This window comes from Pseudopipra pipra, chromosome 8 (assembly GCF_036250125.1).
Source record: "Pseudopipra pipra isolate bDixPip1 chromosome 8, bDixPip1.hap1, whole genome shotgun sequence".
NCBI classification, from domain to species: Eukaryota; Metazoa; Chordata; class Aves; order Passeriformes; family Pipridae; genus Pseudopipra; species Pseudopipra pipra.
Genome location: NC_087556.1, coordinates 19,253,149 through 19,269,604, shown reverse-complemented (window position 1 = coordinate 19,269,604; position 16,456 = coordinate 19,253,149). Strand labels below are relative to the sequence as shown.

Here is a 16,456-nt window from a genome sequence, read left to right as displayed (position 1 = left end):
TGCATATCAAAATTTGCCAGAAGCAGCTCCAGCAAGAATTGTCATCATTAATGCTTGCATACAATGGACGTGAAGATAGTGGCTATGTTAACAACATTTTAAAAAACTAATCAAACAAGCAGGACTTGTCCTACCCGGGAAACCACACTGCCAATGGTTTAGCAGAGTACCTGTACTGCGGCTAGCAGTTATCTATATGTAGGGAAAAAAAGAAGGAAAATAAAATGAAGGTAAATGCAATTAAGTACTTTCGTAAAAGATAAACATGCATGCATGCAGGCTATTTGAAAATATCTGAAGCCACAGATGTATGTAGTCAAGACCAGAACCGAACTTTTGGTTCATCAGAAGTTAATTTTCTGTGTGAAAATAACTGCACTGAAAATATAACTTCGTTCTGTTTTATAGTACCGATTTTGTACTTTTACAGCCTTTGTAATAAACCATTCCAGGTAATAGATAAGGCTGAGAACAGACTAAATGACAGATCTCACCTGCTTAGGCAAAACTATTTTTTGAGACAGAAAAGTTAAAGAAAGGCATAGTGTTGCAAATGCATCAAGGACAGACCACCACAGAATAAGTTTTAAAGGCCTATAGAATCTATCCCTGCTATGACTTTAATGCAGCCATATTGATTTTAATCTGCTGGAAGATCTGGCATCAGCAGACTTCAGTCGAACAGCACATGGGAGTTCGACCGAGTTTCTGCAAGATCTGCTTGTTGTTGATACATCATTGCCAGTCTCGATGGTGTTTCATGGAGAGATGCCATTGGTCAGTCTCTGAAGGGACTCCCACATTTTTATATCATGGTTTCAGAACACTCCCAGAAAGACCATCTTCAGTCCCAGAAATGCCCTTATATACAGAGCACAATAGGGACCTTTATGAGCAAGCTCTACTAGGGATCTTTGGAGTCACAATCAGGATCTCAGTGTAACTGTTTTATTTAGTGAGTACCTGCTTTGATGCAATAGTATTTAATCACAGAATCAACTAGGTTGAGAAAGACCTCTGAGATCAATGTTGGATTAGAAATCTTCTTCTGTCTTAGTAGTGACTCTCACTCGCACTAGTAATCTCTTAACCCATAGAAGTCTCTTAACATATAGGAAAATTTCCTCCTGAGCTTAGGAAAGAGTCAGCCTTTCGTTTGAAAACTCTCCTAGCAAACAACACAAAGCTCTTCTTTTCTGCTTCCAGGACAACTCATCTTTTGACCCTCATTAATCAGTTCCTTGAAAACTGAGCCTACCCCTCCATACCATGGTTTAGTTTTGACAACAGCTTGATGTTGCTCTGTCCTTAAGTGACTCATGGTTGCTGCCTCTCTCACTTTGCTGAAAGACTTTGCACTACAAATTTTAAATTGTTTCAGCAATTACAAAACATCATTCCTTCTACTGAGAACATGGCAATGAAGATGAAAAAAGCCTCCTCACTGTAGTCACTAAATATTAAGTAAAGGATATTTGCAGTAATAGGATATTTCTGGGCTGAGGAAAGAAACAAGAGTTTATCAATGTAGTACTGCTTTATTTGCCTGATGACCTTTCAGGTCTTGGTCTTATAGAGAACCCATTCTGTGTTTTCCTGAGACTTCAGGCACTGTGAGAAGTCTCAATGAAAGAAGAAAAGGAACATCTTCAGTCAAGGACCTGAAATTGTAGTTCAGAGTAAAGCCACCAATGATTTTGAGAATTATCCATTAATACTCACATCAGCGGATATTAAAAGAAATTGTATAATCTGACACAGAGGCAGCAACACGGAGAACTTGGTAGGACACAGCATTTTATAAAAACTGTCAGTGGTGGTCACTTATGAGAAAAAGTAACAGAACTCTTGCTCTTGGAGCAAGCGTGTAAGTACTCCATGGGTCTGTTAAGCATGCCACAAATTTTGAAAAAAAAACTATGTCGATGTTTGAAATGCTTGAATCGCTGGATACTTGATTTATCAACAGTGTTATATCACAGCAATGTGGGCTCCATCAGTGTAATGTAGGAACATAGTCAAGGAAATGTCAGACCACCAGTGTCTAGAGAGCCTTTCCCGGTGCAAGAGACATGGGGCTACCAGAGAGCGTGCGGCAAAGGGCCACTGAGATGAGCAGGGATGGATCATGACCCTCTCCCCTAGGAGGAAAGGCTGGAAAGAGCTGGGTCTGCATAACCTAAAGAATAAGAAAGATCGTCAATATGTACAAATAGGGTGAAAAGAAGACAAAGCCCGAAATCTAATAGAAGTTATCTTCTCTCCCTGTATACCCTAACCTACACCCTTAAACTTTCCACTGGCCCACCACACCCGGCCGGGCCCGCCGCTAACGGGGCTGCCGCGGCCCCCGCGCCCTCCCGCGCACGCGCACCGCCACGCCCCCGCCGCTGCGGAAGTGACGTGCTGCGGAAGAGCCGTCCCGGTGCGGAGCAGCTGCGGGCCCGGCCCGGCCGCTCCCGGCCCTGTCCCTGCACAGCCCGGGGGGAGGCGGCGGCCTCCGCAGCCCCTCGCGTTCCTATCCCGAGCCGGGGGCTCGCCCGCAGGGAGAGGTGGGTGAAACAGTGCCTGAGGCCCCGCGGTGTGGGCGGTGACGGGGTCCGGGGTCTCTCGGAGCTCATGGCCGGTGCGTGCGGTTGTATCCGCACCGAGCGCGGTGCGAGAGCGTTCGGAGCGGAGGGGAGGGAACCGTGGGGTGGGGACTGAGGGACACGGGCTGCCCTCCCGGGAGAGGCTGCTGATGGAGCCCAGCAAAGTTATTAGTGCCCTCCTGCAAGTTAATAGGACTTGTTTCTCCACGAATTTGACAAGAAATACATCCTTTCAGGTGACAGTTTTGTTCTGAAGGTGCCGAACCATACCAGCTTCAGGCTTGCCTGAGTATGTCTGTCCAGCGTTAATTTCCCAAGAACTAAGGTGCTTTATATTTCACTTTAAAGCTGAATTGTCAAACTAAAGCTTACAGTCAGCTGTTCTCATCAATGCTTTCACTGGCAAGTCTTAACCTGTTTCAGAAACTTGTATTTTGGGTGTTCGGTTATGTTAAGTTGTGCATGTTTTTGTTATGTCATAATCATCTAGAGCATGACCATTTACACACAAGACTGAGTTTACTGTCTGGCAAGCAGAGTAATTTTTAGAGGTTGTCTTATTTGTTTTCATATCGACATCTTCCAGGAGAGTTAGGCACAGTTGTCTCTAAGAGGTTTAGGCCACTCTTTTCTTTTGATTGTGGAAGTTGGTGGGGAGGACTTATGGAGGAGTAAACTACCAGGTGTTTAGAGGCACCAGTTTCTCATAAATGTGCTTATTGGTTTGCTTACTTTGATTTGGGCACAGTCTTGATGAGGAGCTTTGTATGTGTGAATGTTCTTGTGACCATGTGTTTTTTCTTTGTTGCCTTTGAGCAGAGGATGCCAACAGACAACAGCCCCCTGCCAGACAGTATCCAAGAACAAGACTCTGCTACTACTTCAAGCAATAATTGCCTGCTTAAAGATGAGGAATTGGGAATTGAACAAGAAAATGGCATATGTGACAATGACGTGGGTAATAGTGCCAGAGTTCCCAACTCTGACAGCCAGCCTTCCACTTCTATGGGTGTTCCTTTGGAGATGCCCAGAAGAGGACATCCCCTTTTACAGATTAACAGGCAGCAGATTCAGTCTGTCTCCTGTAGTGCACATGCTGCTGAGCTCAAAGATTTAGGAGTTGATGTCTATGACCAGGATGTACTGGAGCAAGGAGTTCTTCAGCAAGTAGATAATGCAATTAACGAAGCTAATAAAGCAGCAAAAATAGCTAATGCATCAAAAGAATATGAGTCAGTACTGGAGGACTTAAGGTAAATGGTGTTCTTTCTTATTGTTCTTTCCTGTTACTGACCATCTGATGAGACCCAGTATCTCAAGTTTTTATAATCTGGAAGAGATGTTTTGAAAGCTCTATATCACTTATACTCTTTGGAGTCACTCTTAAAAAAGGCGAAAATATTTTTCACGTCAGACAGTGCTTCACTGCTCTTATTTGACTAATCTAGTCATGCATCAAGGCAGCAGAGTACAGTACATCTCCTTTTTCTGTTTTGTCTGCTACCTTACCAAGATTCATATCTGTTTTCTGGGCAGGGGAGAACTGCATTATACTCTTACTCAGACTTCCTTGCTTCTGATTAGGTACTTTCTGTAATTTGGATAACTCCATCTCATGAATGTCCTACAACCAAAACAACCTCCTCACAAGTGCTCGTAAGCTTGTAAGAAGTACCGAATGACACCTCAAAAGAATCAAATGCTTAAGTAACATGGTGTATTGATAGTAGAAGACTTTGAGGAATAGGAGGCACTAACCTTTAGAGTTTTGATCTCCCTTTCTAATTTCATTGTAGAGTTAGTATGTGAACTATTGCAGGTAAATAATTCTACCTGTGTATCTTTTGCTGTTTGCATTAACGGTGGATTTTAGTGCTCAGGAGTGCTGTAGGCCTCAGTTACCTGTGTGAACTCACGTAGCTCTCTTATGCCTAATATTATGCACTTTATTAATTTTCCAGTTTGGGCGTGGAGTGTGAAATTAAATAAGTTTGCAAAACTGAAATCTAATTTCAGATGTTATGGAGCAGAAGAAAATAATGAGTAAGATGGTACTGAGAGGAAGAATGGAGCAGCGTAACCATTACAATTAGATTATGTGGTTGTTTAAAGAGTTGTGCACAGTGGTGTCAATTAGTTTATGTTTTCCCATTTTTCTTTTAAGTAGCATCCTTGATTTTTGTTATCCCTCTGTTTTTGTCTTTCACTGAAATTCGTAAAATGAGATTTACGTGAGGGAATACAAATGGTTTATGCAGACTTGTAGAACCTTGTCTGAGTAAGACGTAATGTGAGAATCTGAAAGCTGATAGTCTGAAAGTTGATATCTGAGAAAATTAACAGGTATAGCTGACTTTTTGAACAGAGGGGACTAACAAAACCAAAGACATATGAGTAGAGCATGGTAGAGTTGGTTAAAATCTTGTAGCGCAGTGAATCCATGACTAGAGGAAAGATCAGGCAAGAGGTGGCTGGTTTTTGTGTAGTTGGCACAAAGTTCATAGTAGAAGCTGCATGATTCTGTAATATACACACAAATTTAAGCAAAACTGTTTGAAGTTAAATCCTGTTTAAATCCCAGATTCCAGAGTCCTATTAATTAAAGCTTTGTGGTAGAGGACATTAGTGGTATGTGTCAAGAGACTCTATGGCCAGAAGTTAGGAGATGTGCAAGAGGATGGTGTACTTCAAAGCAGCAAAACTAAAGAGTGAAAAAGGGGATGAGGTGGTCCAGAAGTGTTGAAAGTGGCAGTGATAGCTGGAGAGCTGGTGAAATATATCTCATAGGAAGGATAACAGTTGGTAGAATCCACATTAGAGCTGGAGATAATTGTGGCCCAACAATTTCCTCCCTGACAACTGAGGAGCAGTTGCATGAGGCGAATAATGGCTGTTCTGCAGGTGTTGTGAAGAGTTTTCTTTGACTTTTTAATAATGATTTGATATACTAATTTGTGTATCCTTATGAAATATTCTGCTATTTGAATCAACGAGCCTAGATTTCTTGCTTCTGATGGCAGTGCCTTCTTTCTTGCAAATGAATTCAGCATCTGAAACATGATATTAGGTTATAGCATGTGGTTCAACTTGAATTTCGTATTGTATATGGAAACATGAAAAATGTTCCACATAAGGGAAGTTTAATGTTGATGTGCTGCTAATTCTTTGAGCTAGTCTGTTTTCCTGAAATTGCATTTCTATCTTGTAATCTACTTTTGGTGTAAAAGAAACTGTAAAGGTAAAAAATATAAGCTTCCTTATATACTGGCATCAAACGAATAAAAACATTTTAGAAAATGAAAACATGGGGTTTCCCATTTAGATTTGTTTGTGTTTTGTTTACCTTGAGTAATAAAAACAACCACTCTCGTTTGCTTATCATCATCATCAGACTTGTAACTTTTGAGTGCTAAACATTACAGTGGTTGTTCAGTTTCCTTTCCTTTGGAATTTTACTATTAGCAAAATTTAGTTTAAAAATATTCTATGGTGTACAAGTTTTTAAAGTGTTTAGTATTTCTAGTGTTGTTTAAATATAATATGCTTGTTCAGAAACTTACCTGTAGACCTTTTTACACCTTACCTTAAATCTCTTGGAATTTCTGAATTGTCTGAATCAAGATTGTGCTAGTTTTCTTTCTAGAGGTTACTGGTACATTACAATCTTATTGTTTTTTCAGATCATGTACAACATCTCTGAGACAAATAAATAAAATAATTGAGGAAATTTCACCTCAAGCTGCCGACAACAAAAGTATTAGCAGAAAATTAGATTCTGTAAAACGGCAAAAATATAACAAGGTAATTGGATTACATTAATTTCCTGCTAACAATACTTAGTTTGTACTTTGTCTTAAGGTTTGGATTTTGTGATATAATTTTGAATTATATAGTTCAGAGTTAATCTACAGTTGCTGTTCCTTCCCTTTGAAATGGTTTCATTTTCTACCAAACATACAAATAACTATATTTAAAGATGTGCAAGTGAGAGCTGAATTTTTTTTTTTCGTTCTCAGTTTTGGAACAAGCTCTAAACCCGAAGTTCCAGGACCTGCTCAGAAGATGAATTTGCATTAATTTAAAAAAAAAAAACCTCCCAGCAGCATTTGGAGAATTAGCAGAGCATTGTTAGGGTGTGATTCAGTAGTTGACCTAAATCTCAGCTCTCGTGGTTTCATTCCCTATGTTCTTTTCCTTAATCTTCTTTCGTTGTCTGTGTCTTGTATCAGTACACATCATTCTTTTCTGTGAGCCTCTTTAACTCATCCATTTGTCAGAAGGTGCTCCAGCTTTTTCCTGCCGGAGTAGTAGGTGAAAGGAGCTGTAGAGCAATGTAGCAGGCATCAGGACAATGTCAGCAATAGACCTCTAGCTGTGAGTAGGAAGGAGATTTGAGAAAAGGGAAACTTCTGCTGATCAGGGATGTAGCACCTTGATCAGCTCACTGTCTGCTGGAAATTCACCTTCAGCTTTCTCTAATGATAAACCTAATAGTGAAATTTGCTGTCCTTTGCCCTCAGACAGGACAGCCTCAGGCTATTTGCCACTGACTCATTTGCTTGTTTGTTTTTTAGCCTTTATAATTTCAGCAACTTGGATAACACCGTGCTCATAATTCAGCCAATTAAGATGGTGATGGGGGCAGTACTGAACTGTGGCACAGGACTAGGAACAAGTAGTTAGAAGTAGTAGGAAGAAATGCATTAAACCAGACTTACAAATAAAGACTGAGCATGTAATTGGGCACTGTATTTTGTTTGTTTTCATATTGCTTGAAGTGATTTACACAAGTGTTAGTTTCAGGGGAAGTTCAGACCTCGTTTCAAGTTCATTGTTAACCATCTTTAAGGTGTAAGAAAAAATTTCCATCTGAAAGCTATAATCCATAAAAGTGCTCCTAATAACCTGAGGAGTGTTTTTGGAGGCTGCTTGGAGGCAGGCACTGTATTTAAAGCTGGTCTTGAGCTACTTTTGCATGGAGAAGTGCTTTTTAGTACTCTTCCTTTTGTCGTATTTTTAAAAAATTGCTAGAGAAGACTTCTGTTATTGAGACAAATGGGAAATTAAGGACTGGTACAAGACAGCTGTTTCCTCAGAGCAGACATACAGGACATATTGTATGATACAAAGTACTCTGGTAGCAAGGATAATAGTGCATACACAGGAGGTAATACATTGTACCATACATGAATACACTTACCCTTTGTGGTTTGAAAAGTGCTACATGAAGACAGGAGCAGGCTAGTGAACAGTTCTTCATCAAAAAGAAAAGAAAAATTGCTCATTTTGTCTTGAACTTTATTTTTGCTGAAGCATATGCCTCCCTGGGTAAGGAAGTATTTCCAGAGAATGGAATTACAAATGTGGAAGGTTACATTGCCCCTGTCTTTGTCTTACTGGTTGGAATGTTTCATAACACTAGGAATCATAACATCTCCAGTAAATATACAGTTGAGGATATTACAATCAGATAAAAGATGTAACAGAAGAGCTACCTATGAATTATTTTCATAGAAGTAATAAACTATACTTCTTATGGCATCTGTAACATTGATTTTTTTGAAGTCATTTGACTTTTTAGTTTTTGCTGTTAAATTAGCTGTGACCACTCCTGATAAGTAAATCTTACAGCTGGACTTTTTGTGGCTTAGTAATCATAGTAACCATTAACCCAATCTTGCAATCAAAAACTTTCGGTGTTCTCTCTTAATCTCAGCAGTCTGCTTGATGGGCTTCCTTCACTAGAATCAACACATTGATAAAAAGACCTTAAGAGATGCACATAAACGTAATGTCCACTGTGTGTAAACAGTCTGATCTTACTGTACACATATGGTAAGATGATCATACCCACAAAATTGTGTGTCTTCTGTGAGTTGGAGCCCTACAGGTATTGTGACACGTTTTTGCACTTTTTTTTGTTTCAAGTGCAATACTGTAAACATTTGAATGTGAGATTCTGGTTGAGAATACTACAAATGTAGTAACTTAAGTCATGCTTAAAAAGATAGCAAGTTTATGAACCAGATTAAAAATTAAATTACATATCTAATTCTCATTGAAGGAGCAACAGCTGAAGAAAATAAAAGCAAAACAAAAGCGTCTCCAAGGAATTCTTGGTTTAACAGAGTTTGTTGATGAAGCAAATGAGATTGAATTGGAGGAAGATGAAGGTATGTATGGGAGAAGGCTACCTTTTTTTTGTTTGAAGCTAGTTTGTAAGGCTTTTGCCAGTAATGAGGTAAATTTCAGTGCCTGGCTTTCAAAGAGGGAGTTAGAACACTTATTCTCTGCACCTGCAGACTTGCAGATCTTGGCATATTCATCTGGGAAGTTTTAAAAAATAAATGTTAATCTGCCTTCAGCTGAGTAGGGATGACTGAGGCACATTAGAGTATTGGACTTAATAAATTGGAAATCCTAACATTTTTTTCACAGCTAATTTGATAAAGATGACTAACATCATGATTGAATTACATTTTAGATGCTGGATGCTATCAATCAGCATTAACAAAATTGTTTTTTCTTACTGTTGGGAAGTATCACTAGAAGTGGAAGGGGGACGTGCATCTCTTTTGCAGGCTGCAATGTGATTTTTTTTAAATTGAAAATAAAATTTCTTCCAGAGCAGGACATATGTTCTCTGTGTTTTTGTAGCTGTTCTTTCTCACTGCTGTCTGCAGACTGAGCTTGGATTTTGTAACTCCAGTTTATCTGTGTCTTGGCCACAGTCACTAATCTGCAATATTCTGTAGGGCAAGTTTGGATCCCACTGACATCAGTGCATAACCTTTGGGTTATATTATTGTTTTCAGAGGAGAAAATTTTGTGCTATTTGTCCCATGCAAATGTGGCTGGAGTGGATTCCAGATCTCACAGAGCTCATGCTTCTCTCCTGATTCAACAAAACTTACAGTTGTCAAAACCTTAGTAAACTTTTCTCAGTGGAAAAGCATCTTTAATCCTTTTTCTTTAAATGGGTTCATGCAGCAAAACTCAGGCACCCAATATGTTGAAATGTAACTAGGAAATGAGTGGAGCCCAACAGAAGAAATGGAATAGAGCAGTTCCAGTAGGAGGGGGTGGAGGTGGAGAGGTTTCGTGCGTCGTCATTGCTCGTTAAACATACGATAGATACAGTGCTTTAAATGGGGTTGGCAATTCTGATACAGTTATTTTGAAGTTTTGGACCCCAATAATAGATTTCAGGCCAGGATTCCCCTTCAGTTTCCTGAATTCGAGAGCTTTTCTTCCTCTTAGGTTTCAGACACTAGTTATAGTTTGTGTATAGTAGCTGTATGCGTAGTGTAACTGAAGTGCTCTTTTATGACAAAATGCTGTGCAGCCAATCTGACTTTTAAAGTCATCATGCTAATATTAGTATTGTAGGATAAGAAGACAGACTTTGGGTTTTTTGATTTATTGATTTGGGTTTTGGGATTTTTTTCTGAAGCATGTGTTAGGACAGTCTATGTGTTTTGTAAGATTTGTGTCTATTCTGGTGTGGTAATCGAAATGTCAGATCTCAAGCTTATGAGTAGGACTGAAAAATCAGTAATAAAATGGACATGGGCAATGTTGCTGCATATGGGAACACTGGTTTCTTGCACTGAACATGGTGACATGGGTGGTATTGACAGCATAGGTGGCACATTAGAGTTCATGTGCCATCAGGGACTGTAATTTTATCATAGTTCTTGCTGCTGTGTATTGTTTCAGAAGTATTTGCATTTTGATAGTAAGTATAATATTTCCTATGTGAAGTTTGAGAAGTAGGTTAAAGTAAAAGTCTCGGCTTTTTTGGCCATCTGTTCTGTTGGGGTTTGCCATTTTTGAACTTCAAGTATTATGTGTGATGATAATTTGGAATTTAAGTTGTATATAAAAACTGAGCTAACCACCCTTCTTCCTATGTTTTAGTTATACAGAAGGTGTTAAAGGCATGCCGTATGTTCTGATTTTTGTTGTAGAACCTGGTCCCTCATGTCTTGGTAGTATGCTTATGCCTGCTCAGGAAACAGAGTGGGAAGAACTTATTCGTACTGGTCAGATGACTCCATTTGGAACTAAAATACCTCAGAAGCCAGAGAGGAAGACACGACAATTACGACTCAATGAAACATCTGATTTTGAGAAGTACTTAGCTGACCAAGCTAAGCTGTCATCTGAAAGAAAGAAGTTATCCCGTCGCAAAGGAGCAAAGAAGAAACCACAAGCCAAAAGTGTTCCATGTATAGCTCCCACAACTACTACAAAGGAAAAAAGTGGAAAAGCCCTGTCAAAAACAGATAAGCGCTTAAAAAAACACATGAGAGAACTTCAGAAGCGTGCTCTTCAGATTCAGTCAAAGGCCAGGATTCCAAAGGAAAAGAAGTATCCTGAGACCAAGTTCAGGGATGACCAGGAGGATGATAGTGGGGAGTCCGAGTATGTACCTGATGAGGAACTTTTCGATCCAGAAGCAGCAGAAGAGGAGGAAGAGCAGGCGTCTTCTCTTGCTGAGAATGATTCTGATTATGAACTTAAGAATTTATCAAGAAAAAGAAAACGTTTGGCAAAGAAGGTTTTAAAAGAAACTGAACATGATGCTAACTTTGTTCCAAGCTCTGAGGAAGAAGAGCATACACCGGGGAAGCACAGAGTAAGAAGGTGGAGAGATGATGGAGATGTGGACTATTATAAACAGAGACTAAGGTTAGTCCTAGACATTTTTATTAGTAATATTAATAAACTATGTTGAACATGCAAAGGGCAATGTCTGTAATACTTCAGTGCACTTCCTAGCAGTGTAAGGGAAATCCGGCAGTGTAAGGGAACATAGACTTCCAGAAGGAATCAGACATACTTATTAATTACTTATTAAGTTCTTATTAATATAAGAACTTTGCTGTTAGATTTTGCTGATTGTTATAGGTCCTTCGGTAATAAGCTATTTGAGCATTGGTGTGTTTGTTTGGAGAAATGCGAATATACCAAAAATTAAGTATATATTAAAAAAGGTATTACTTGGCAGCTTTGTACTTAAGTGCTGCCTTTGTCTGTAGATCATATACCCACCTTTCAAAAAAAAAAAAATTAACGTCTTCTGCTTGATAGGTGAAATTAATGTGCAGACAGTGCCCTCCCTCTTCAGAGGGGTGTCACTTTTCCACTGAGAGAGAAATCTTTGGTTTGGGATGGGGTGGAATGCTTAGTTTTCAGTTTTATATAATTAACTACTAGTCAAGAAGAAATAATTTGACTAAATTACAGTTACATACTATTTCTGTAGAATCTGTTACTTTATTTAAATCCGAGGCATTTATTTATAGTTTATATGGCTAACAAGTTTATTTGAAAATCAGTATTAAAAGAATCTTTTGAATTTAAACTTGTAAAAACATTTATACTGGAAATGACAGTATATTATTTAATCAATATCACATGATATTGCTTGTATAACTTATGTTAGAAGTCATAAGTAATTAACACTGGACATTTGTACTGCTCTTAGTCAAGTCTAAAACAAGCTGCTCTGTTTGACAGTGATTTTTTTCCTCTCTGTTCTTGATGAGAGTGAGGGTAAAAGCTTCCTCATCTATAGAGATGGTGACAGTGGTGTTAATAGTGATGTTTTCTGTTGCTACAGTGACCTAAGGTTGTAAACTAAATAAAGTTTGTAAGGAGAATCTAGTGTGCCAGGTGGGAAAATACTTGTTCTAAGCTAAGAACAGGTTCCTTTCAAAAACGGCAGCTGAAACACCTCGTACTAAGCTGTGACTTATGATATTTGTATAACCTATGTGTTGGTGTTCTCTGGGAAGCTACAGGGTGTGGTTGAGATGTTTTCTCTGCTGATAGCATAGCAGTTGAGCTCCTTACAATAAGACTGCAATGTTTCTATTTTTCACAACTCAATGGAAAACATTTTGAAGAGGCAATGAAATGACATGTAGTTTGTTAAGCTGTTAAAATGCTAACTAGACATGCCAGTGAAGTTAGAGACTCTTCTGGACACACTGGGAGTCAAAAGATCAAGATCACTAAAATGGTTGCTTTAATTGTTCTCTAACGACTGGCATGTTTCTTTTCTAGTATAAGGTTGAGCTTCATATAGTAAACTTCGGCTTGCTGATAGCATGTTTACTTTCAATTAATTACCTTTCATGAATGCCCTTCAAGTAGTTATATAGTCCTCTAGAAAACCATGGAACTTGAAAACTGATGTTCCAGAGCAGAAGGAAGAATATATATTAGGTCTGTCAGTGAAGGGTGATTGATGTAGAGATAAAGCCTAGCATAAAAACTTGATTAATGCTTCGGAGGCTCCAATTTTACATTTCTATGGAAATATAAAATCTTATGTGTTTAAATAATGTTATGTCAGAGAAGGAATCAAGAAGTAGAGGTATAATCACCATCTCTTCTGGAGTGAGAGCCTGGGTTGCTGTGGAGGAAGGAGTATCTTCTGGTCGTAGAGATACTGAGGTTGTAGAAAACCTCCCAAAGAAAGGGCCCAACTTTGACATCCCAGGTTATCAAGGCAGATCAGCACCTGATATAAGGCAATAGGTTTGCAATCCCAGGATGTTACCCTTCAAAGTTTAAACATGGTTTATTGGTCTTGAATAGAAATTTCAGAAAGAGGCTAATCTGAACAATATCCAAAGGGTCAAAAAGAAATATGTTTTCTGTTGGATGCATTAACAAAAATTAATTGTTCTTATCGGTAAAATATTTACTGTTTTACTGAATAAAACTGTATTCTTCACATTTAAATTAGACCAATATTAAATCATTTTTAATTCAGTGTTTTCATCAAGAGTAATTTATTTTGATTGAAAGTTTTAATATGACTCACAGTTTAAATTCATTCAAAAACGTTTTTTAATAACGTTAAGATTGTGACAATTTATCCTTAGCAAAGTCATATCATAGACTACATTTCTTTTGGTTACTGAAGTTACAATAAAAGCCTAAATGAATTTTAGAAATATCAATAACTGTAATTGCTACCAAAACACTACATCTCTTAAAAATTTCATAGCTACAGTTATTGTGGCTGTTAAGCTGCAGCTGTCCACATTGATGTTTTTATGCTGACATCCCCAGGTAATCTTCATTATGGGAAATGCCACAAGAAAATAAAATGTAGTGAATTAAGAAACATATTAAGAATGCTATAGAAATGCTGTCATTTTCTTATGTTTATATCTTGTTTCATGTCAGTTTTACTTTTGAATGCAAACGAATGGGTGAGATTATGGTGTATTTTACCCGTGAGAGAGGCAGAGGAAAACCCTTTAGGATTACTTTATTCTTCTGAACATCTAGTCTTGTGCTTGGTGATGAATGCAGTCCTATACTCTTAGAGATTGAAAATGAGTTTCCTTAACATTAAAACTTTTCAGAGATGGGACTTCAAGAGATTGGTCTGTGTCAAGGGGAAACTACATTGATGTTGTTGAAGCATGATAATGAACTAACTGTGCAACTGCAGAGCATCTCTGAAAAAAGAGACTGCTGTCAGAACAGGAGCTGTTATCTGTAGTAAACATCAGGCAGGAGAGTACCCAACTCTTTCCTTCTTAAAGGCTACTTGAAGTGGTTGGCCTAGTCATTTAAAGCAGGATGTGATCAGTGGAACATGAAAAACTAAAAGTTAGTTATATAGAATTCAGCTCAGGCTCTCAGTAATTTCATTTTTTTTCCTTGTGTGGGTCTTGCTTTTCTCTTAGTTACTGTTACTAGAGCCATGTTGCTGTGCAGAGATGCAGGTGAAAAAAAATCTTCTGTTCTGAAAGGTCAATGTCTAAGGTGAATCTTGCTATAACTGTGACTTGCTATAACATCAGGGTTACAGAGAGTAAGATAAATAAGCAGGATACTGTCAAGCACCTATAAAATAAGTTTAAGATTCAGTGAAATTGTCATTGCCAGCTGTCCTTCGTACATTACCAGCTGAACCCGGAGGCTTAGGTAAGCATTCTCTGGGTTGCTGCTGAATGTCTCAGAGACTTATCCCTATCAGCAGGTATGTTACCAATGTGTCTTTTGTCATACTTGACAGTGACCATCTTGGTCTAGAAGTGTTCAAAATTGGAGCTGTGGGATCTAAACCTGTAGCCTCCTGTCTGGTCAGGTAGAATGGTCAGGTGTCATGGTTTAACCCCTGCCAGCAACCAAGCCCACCCCACCCACCCAGCAGTGGGATCAGGGGAGAATCCTTAGGGTAAAAGCAAGAAAACTTGTGGATTGAGATAAAGACAGTTTAATAGGGAAAGCAGAAGCTGCACACACAAGCAAAGCATCATGAGGAATTAATTCAGTGCTTCCCATGGGCAGGCAGGTGTTCAGCCATCTCCAGGAGAGCAGAGCCCCATCACGTAGCAGTTTCTTGGGAAGACAAATGCTGTCACTCCAAATGTCTCCCCCTTCCTCCTTCTTCCCCCCCATTTTATATACTGAGCATGATGCTGTATGGTCAGGAGTATCCCCTAGGTCAGTTTGGGTCTCCTGTCTCAGCTGTGTCTCCTCCCAACCTCTCACACACCCCTAGCCTCCTCACCAGTGTGGCAGTACAAAAAGCAAAGGCCTTGGCTCTGTGCAAGTCCTGCTCAGCAATAAGAGAAACATCTCGATATTATCAGCCCTGTTTTCAGCACAAATCCAAAACACAGCCACATACTAACAACTGTGAAGAAAATTAGTCCATCAAAGACCAGCACATCAGGTCGTGACAGAGCCAGTTTCTTTGAAGACTATGGAAAAGAGTGGAAATGAGCCTGTTTTCAGCTTTTTGCCTAGAATCCCAAAAGAAAAGTAACCTTATATGCATATTAAATGCATAGGAAATAAACCTTTTTTTTGTCATTTTTTTTTTTCTCAATAAGAAAACTGCTGTTTGGTTTTCTTGCATTATTCCCAAGCTTAGCAGATGTAGAAATTGCAAATTATCAAGAAATTTGTTTTTTAATATTACAGTTTTCCTTTGCATGTCTTAAAATGCCAATCAAAAGTATAAAAAAGTAATTTTTGCTGCTTATATGTAGTTACTATGTTAAATTATTGGCATCAGTAATACAGTATCTGCATAAGGTAACAGCTTGGGGTCAAAACAAAAATTAGCAGTATTATGGACACTGTTCCCATAATTGTCAGTATGTTGCTTCAAGACTGCTGCTTCAAGCAAGCAATTACATGTCATCTTAAGGGAGATAAGTGCCATATCTATGTTTTCCTGTGCATTCTGTATAGTTTGTGGAGTAGAGCTGTTTGACTTCTATTGCTGTCAAGTGCTCAAAGGCAAGGCTAGGAAAGCTACTTCTTTTCATGTTCACCAAGTGATGTCCGAGCAGCTGAGTAGATGGAAATTGTGGCTATCAGTATACAAAGCAGTTGATCCAAGGAATCAAACAAAAAAATCAAGATTTGTTTTAAAGTTGGGTTTCAAAGATCAGTTTTCGTGTGCTAGCTTTCTTTGATGTATCTGAGTCACTGAATCTCTTGATGTTTCAGAGTTATAAATTAAAAAAGGTTTAAATATTACCTTTCCTGAAAGATACTTTCTTAGAGCATCCCAACTGCTCTTTAGAATGACAAAGCTGAGACATAAATGAAGATATATTTTATCTCACTTGCTGAGTACACCTTTCATTCTAAGCTCAAGTGTGTAATTGTGTACATCAGTCTTAATTTACTTATGGAGAATCGTGGTACTAACTGCATGTATTTCATCTGTTAGGACGTACCAATTAAATCCACCCATATAGACCATAAAAAGTTAGATCAAAAAAGTAATACTGAATGCTTCAATTTAGCAAATTAGAATAATCTGTAAGGGATTCTTAACTGTATAAAATATAAAACATATTATGCTTCACAAA

At 38.5% G+C, this 16,456-nt stretch overlaps 1 protein-coding gene across 5 annotated transcripts in view; it reads left to right on the top strand.

The window, feature by feature from the left end:
• Window positions 1–2,408: 2,408 nt before the first annotated feature.
• ERCC6 (ERCC excision repair 6, chromatin remodeling factor) overlaps window positions 2,409–16,456 on the top strand; it is a 47,216-nt gene continuing 33,168 nt past the window's right edge. Inside the window, exons 1-5 of one of the 5 annotated variants that reach the window (XM_064662811.1) lie at window positions 2,409–2,552; window positions 3,411–3,844; window positions 6,272–6,392; window positions 8,656–8,764; window positions 10,562–11,285. In XM_064662811.1, the coding sequence (XP_064518881.1) occupies window positions 3,414–3,844; window positions 6,272–6,392; window positions 8,656–8,764; window positions 10,562–11,285 (1,385 nt within the window). In that variant the 5' untranslated portion in view covers window positions 2,409–2,552; window positions 3,411–3,413. Of the gene's footprint in view, window positions 3,845–6,271; window positions 6,393–8,655; window positions 8,765–10,561; window positions 11,286–16,456 lie in introns of all 5 variants that reach the window. The other 4 variants (XM_064662810.1, XM_064662808.1, XM_064662809.1 and 1 more) reach the window with 4 other exon arrangements.